The sequence below is a fragment of the Oncorhynchus masou genome, chromosome 16 (assembly GCF_036934945.1).
Source record: "Oncorhynchus masou masou isolate Uvic2021 chromosome 16, UVic_Omas_1.1, whole genome shotgun sequence".
Classification (NCBI taxonomy): Eukaryota; Metazoa; Chordata; class Actinopteri; order Salmoniformes; family Salmonidae; genus Oncorhynchus; species Oncorhynchus masou.
The window spans coordinates 38,683,621-38,688,896 of NC_088227.1; the positions used below are offsets into that span (position 1 = coordinate 38,683,621).

The 5,276-nt window shown below is 44.2% G+C and overlaps 1 protein-coding gene across 1 annotated transcript in view; it reads right to left on the reverse strand.

The window, feature by feature from the left end:
* Positions 1–2,036: 2,036 nt before the first annotated feature.
* LOC135557928 (poly(A) polymerase type 3-like) overlaps positions 2,037–5,276 on the reverse strand; it is a 28,734-nt gene continuing 25,494 nt past the window's right edge. The window contains exons 19-21 of the mRNA XM_064991649.1: positions 5,134–5,276; positions 4,482–4,553; positions 2,037–4,074 (exon numbers count right to left, since the gene is read on the reverse strand). The exon at positions 5,134–5,276 is cut by the window's right edge and continues 85 nt beyond it. Coding sequence (XP_064847721.1) covers positions 3,979–4,074; positions 4,482–4,553; positions 5,134–5,276 — 311 coding nt within the window. The 3' untranslated portion in view covers positions 2,037–3,978. The remainder of the gene's footprint in view (positions 4,075–4,481; positions 4,554–5,133) is intronic.

A 5,276-nucleotide genomic window follows, 5' to 3' on the forward strand; every position in this document is an offset into this window, starting at 1 on the left:
CCCTGGGTATACCAGTCTCTTCATCGACCAGGAGACTGCTCCCTGGGTATACCAGTCTCTTCGTCTACTAGGACACTGCTCCCTGGGTATACCAGTCTCTTCATCTACTAGGAGACTGCTCCCTGGGTATACCAGTCTCTTCATCTACTAGGAGACTGCTCCCTGGGTATACAAGTCTCTTCATTTACTAGGACACTGCTCCCTGGGTATACAAGTCTCTTCATCTACTAGGAGACTGCTCCCTGGGTATACCAGTCTCTTCATCTACTAGGAGACTGCTCCCTGGGTATACAAGTCTCTTCATTTACTAGGACACTGCTCCCTGGGTATATAAGTCTCTTCATCTACTAGGACACTGCTCCCTGGGTATACAAGTCTCTTCATCTACTAGGAGACTGCTCCCTGGGTATACAAGTCTCTTCATTTACTAGGACACTGCTCCCTGGGTATACCAGTCTCTTCATCGACTAGGAGACTGCTCCCTGGGTATACCAGTCTCTTCATCGACTAGGACACTGCTCCCTGGGTATACCAGTCTCTTCATCGACCAGGAGACTGCTCCCTGGGTATACCAGTCTCTTCGTCTACTAGGACACTGCTCCCTGGGTATACCAGTCTCTTCGTCTACTAGGACACTGCTCCCTGGGTATACCAGTCTCTTCATCGACTAGGAGACTGCTCCCTGGGTATACCAGTCTCTTCGTCTACTAGGACACTGCTCCCTGGGTATACCAGTCTCTTCATCGACCAGGAGACTGCTCCCTGGGTATACCAGTCTCTTCGTCTACTAGGACACTGCTCCCTGGGTATACCAGTCTCTTCATCGACTAGGACACTGCTCCCTGGGTATACCAGTCTCTTCGTCTACTAGGACACTGCTCCCTGGGTATACAAGTCTCTTCATCTACTAGGAGACTGCTCCCTGGGTATACCAGTCTCTTCATCTACTAGGAGACTGCTCCCTGGGTATACCAGTCTCTTCATCGACTAGGAGACTTCTCCCTGGGTATACCAGTCTCTTCATCTACTAGGAGACTGCTCCCTGGGTATACAAGTCTCTTCATTTACTAGGACACTGCTCCCTGGGTATACAAGTCTCTTCATTGACTAGGAGACTGCTCCCTGGGTATACCAGTCTCTTCATCTACTAGGAGACTGCTCCCTGGGTATACAAGTCTCTTCATCTACTAGGAGACTGCTCCCTGGGTATACCAGTCTCTTCATCTACTAGGAGACTGCTACCTGGGTATACCAGTCTCTTCATCGACTAGGAGACTGCTCCCTGGGTATACCAGTCTCTTCATCTATTAGGAGACTGCTCACTGGGTATACCAGTCTCTTCATCTATTAGGAGACTGCTCCCTGGGTATACCAGTCTCTTCATCTATTAGGAGACTGCTACCTGGGTATACCAGTCTCTTCATCTACTAGGAGACTGCTCCCTGGGTATACCAGTCTCTTCATCTACTAGGAGACTGCTCCCTGGGTATACCAGTCTCTTCATCTATTAGGAGACTGCTCCCTGGGTATACCAGTCTCTTCATCTACTAAGAGTTGAGATACTTAAGAAGCAAAAGGAAATGTATTTCCTACTTTATACATTTACTTCAGATTTACAAATAGGATTTAGAATTTTTTTCTTAGATGTCACTGAAATGTGGTAAATCAAGTTAAAAAGTAAGATTTTAAAATGAACAGAAATGTGATAAAACATCTGATAATATAAGCACTGCCATTTAAACCATAGGTCTCATATAGCACAAAACAACAACCCAGGACTTCCCCAACTCGGTCCTGGGGCACGTTCTGGTTTTGCACTAACACTACACAGCTTTAATGATTAGTTGATCAATTGAATCAGCTGTGTGGTGCTCGGGCAAAAACCAAAACGTGCACCCCTTCAGTTCCCGAGGACCCGAGATGGGGAAACAGCCGGGGGTAAGAGTGTGCTGGGGTGTTATGAGACTGTGTTGGAACATTTTGCTGAGCTTTGCCTCATGCAGTCGTGGCGCACTCTGAACAAGAACACAAGCATATCTTCTCAACAAGGCAGACCTTTATTTGTAAAAAAAAATAATAATAATAATAAGTACAACACCTCATCCTTACAAATACGCATAAGAAAAACAAAACTGAAGAAAAAGCATTGCAAGACCAGGGGACATAACATTTAAATGGTTTAATTCGTTGAAGAAAAACATCTGTACATGTTGATTAACACACTGTAGGTTGACAGTGGTCTTCAGATTCATCATCACCATACAAGTCCACACGGCTAGCACAAACAAATCCAAACAACAGTATCATTTTGTTAATACATCTAGAAAATATTGAGAAAGTTCAAATGTTAAAAGTCAGGACATATTGTTTTTAAACTTAAAAAAATGAAAAAAAATCTTGTTACTTTGTTTGCTAATCCTACTAACACGTTTTCAACCCGTTGACTATTCCCAAAGTCCACATCCATTACCACGTGAACAAGAAAATCCAAAATGAATAACCAACAAAGACAATTGGTGTTTACGAACTAAACCCTCTATTGCAATGTTAGAATAATTATCTTGATTCAAATCGCACCATTTTATGCAAAAAAAAAATTAAAATTCACCAAGGCGAAAGATCAAGTCCTTTATATTCTAAGCAAAAGAAAAGCATTGTTTTTCATCATTTTAATGTTATTGTACAAGACAGACACTAATGGTTACTGTACAATGCATGTATACATAGAACAAATGTAGATTCTATGCCCATTCTAATCATTTTGATTCTATAAAATGTATATCTGAACGCTTCAGTCAGACACCAGACAACCTCTCTACTCTACACTCGGCCTACAGCACTCTGCTACTGCCTTTTCTTACTGGAGCAGTCCTCGGACATAAATCACAGATAATCTGAACGTTAGCGTGAATGTAGAAAGATGACTAAACTCTTAACTCCTTTTTGTCATCTCTAGATTATAAACATGCATCCTAGACAAGAGAAACTACGCCATCCTGTTCACAGAGACATTCTGAGATATGTTTTTTTTTTTGGTCAAAGTTATTGTGTTGTACATGTACACAAACCTGATGTGGTTCCATTAGCAAGCGTGTAGCTGCAGGCGATGACAGCGTGGACATCTTTATGCTGCGCCCCCTCATTTCACTACCTGTATACCCTGAAGGCCACCTCATACCCAACAGTTACCTGACAGACAGCGACTACCTGTCCGTGGATTATAGACTGATACAAAACGGCAGCCGATTCCCTTTATATAATGACCAGGGTTATAAGTAGTGGACTATATAGGGCCTCCAAGCCAGTTCCACTTTTCATTGGTCCAGTCTAAAAAGGGGATTGATTTAGACCTGGGACACCAAGACGTGTGCAACTAGTTACCAGGTAGAATAGAAAAGCAGCAGGCTCCTCGTAGGGGTCAGAGTTTATTAACCCTGCTATAGGGAACAAGGTGTCATAACCTGTCGTCATCTCTAATCCGTTATAGAAGAGTGGAAATAACAGGTTGGAACTGGCGTACGTGAGCACGTCTGTCTGACTGCAGAGTCACGGTGACATCTTTGTGCAACATTCTACTCCTTCCAGCAGATCTGGAAGGAGTAGGATGAAGATGCCTAAATGGTTAAGGTGAAGACACAGGGGAAGGTAAGCTGATCCCAGATCTGTGCCTATGGGACAACTTTAAATTTAACCAGTCAGGTAGAGGTTGGAAGCTGCCTGGGAGAATCCAGCAGAAGGTCAACATCGCCCTCTTGTGAAGATAGTTGCAACTACGCCCTGCATGTCAACTGACAATGTCCCTAGTCGAGAGAGCGCTGTCTGTCTAGTCGCCTGTGCGTCCGCCCTGTCTGTCTGTGTGTCTGTCTGCAGCACTGTGGGCATTCCGTGGCAAAGGACAGAGGGCAAGTAGGTCTTAGAACATCCACCGTAGCGGTCAGGGGTCGGGGAGGCTGGATTGGTGTGTCTGTCTGGCCTCTCCTACCTGCTGAGACGAAGCTTGATAGAGTTCTTCACCACTGGAATTGGGTTGGCTGGCAAGAGAGGCACGTCAGACAGATCCGTACTCACCATTCTCTGAGTGGAGAGACAGATTATTAAGTTGTTGTTTGGCTGCAAAATGCACAATATAAACAGACCAAAGTGAAGAAAATTACCTGTAGCCTACCTAGAATTATATATATATATATAAATGAGAGAGACACAGAGAGAGAGAGAGAGACACACAGAGACACAGAGAGAGAGAGAGAGAGAGAGAGAGAGACACACAGAGAGAGAGAGAGAGACACAGAGAGAGAGATACTCTTTTGTGAGTGTAATATTTACTGTTCATTTCTGATTGTTTATTTACCTTTTGTTTTTGTCTATTTCACTTGCTTTGGCAATGTAAACATATGTCTCCCATGCCAATAAAGCTTTTTGAATAGAATTGAGCGAGAGAGAGAGAGAAAGAGAGGGATGAGAGACAAAAGGAGAGCTGATACCGTAATGTTTGCCTCCATCTTCACTTCCCCTTCAGAAGCCGCCATCTCCTCAGATATACTGTCCTCATTCACCTGGCAACACAAGGGCCCACAGAACAGCTTATCACAACTATCATTGACCTGGCAACACCAGAACCCACAGAACAGTTTATCACAACTATCATTGACCTGGCAACACCAGGGCCCACAGAACCATTTATCACAACTATCATTGACCTGGCAACACCAGAACCCACAGAACAGTTTATCACAACTATCATTGACCTGGCAACACCAGAACCCACAGAACAGTTTATCACAACTATCATTGATCTGGCAACACCAAGGCCCACAGAACAGTTTATCACAACTATCATTGACCTGGCAACACCAGGGCCCACAGAACCATTTATCACAACTATCATTGATCTGGCAACACAAGGGCCCACAGAACAGTTTATCACAAGTACTAGGCCGGGGCAGTATACCGCATACCAAGGTATTTGGAAAAAGCCACAAGATGGTTTTTCAACACCATCCAAACTATTTATTTGAAGTTTTTCAATAAATGTGAATATCTGTAGTCAACTTCTGCAATACAATAGGAGACGCAGAGACATAAAAATGGTATCCATACATGAAATTGGGCCATGACGATAAGCTTGTTGTGTACCTCTGCCTCCACAGAGGTGCCCCCCTCTCCCTCTCCAACGCTAGCTGCACCACTATCCTCTGTCTTTGGGACTATGGAGGGGTCCTCCATCTGGTGCTCGTTAGGGCTCTTCTCCTCCAGCACCTCCTGGTTAGAGGTCTTGT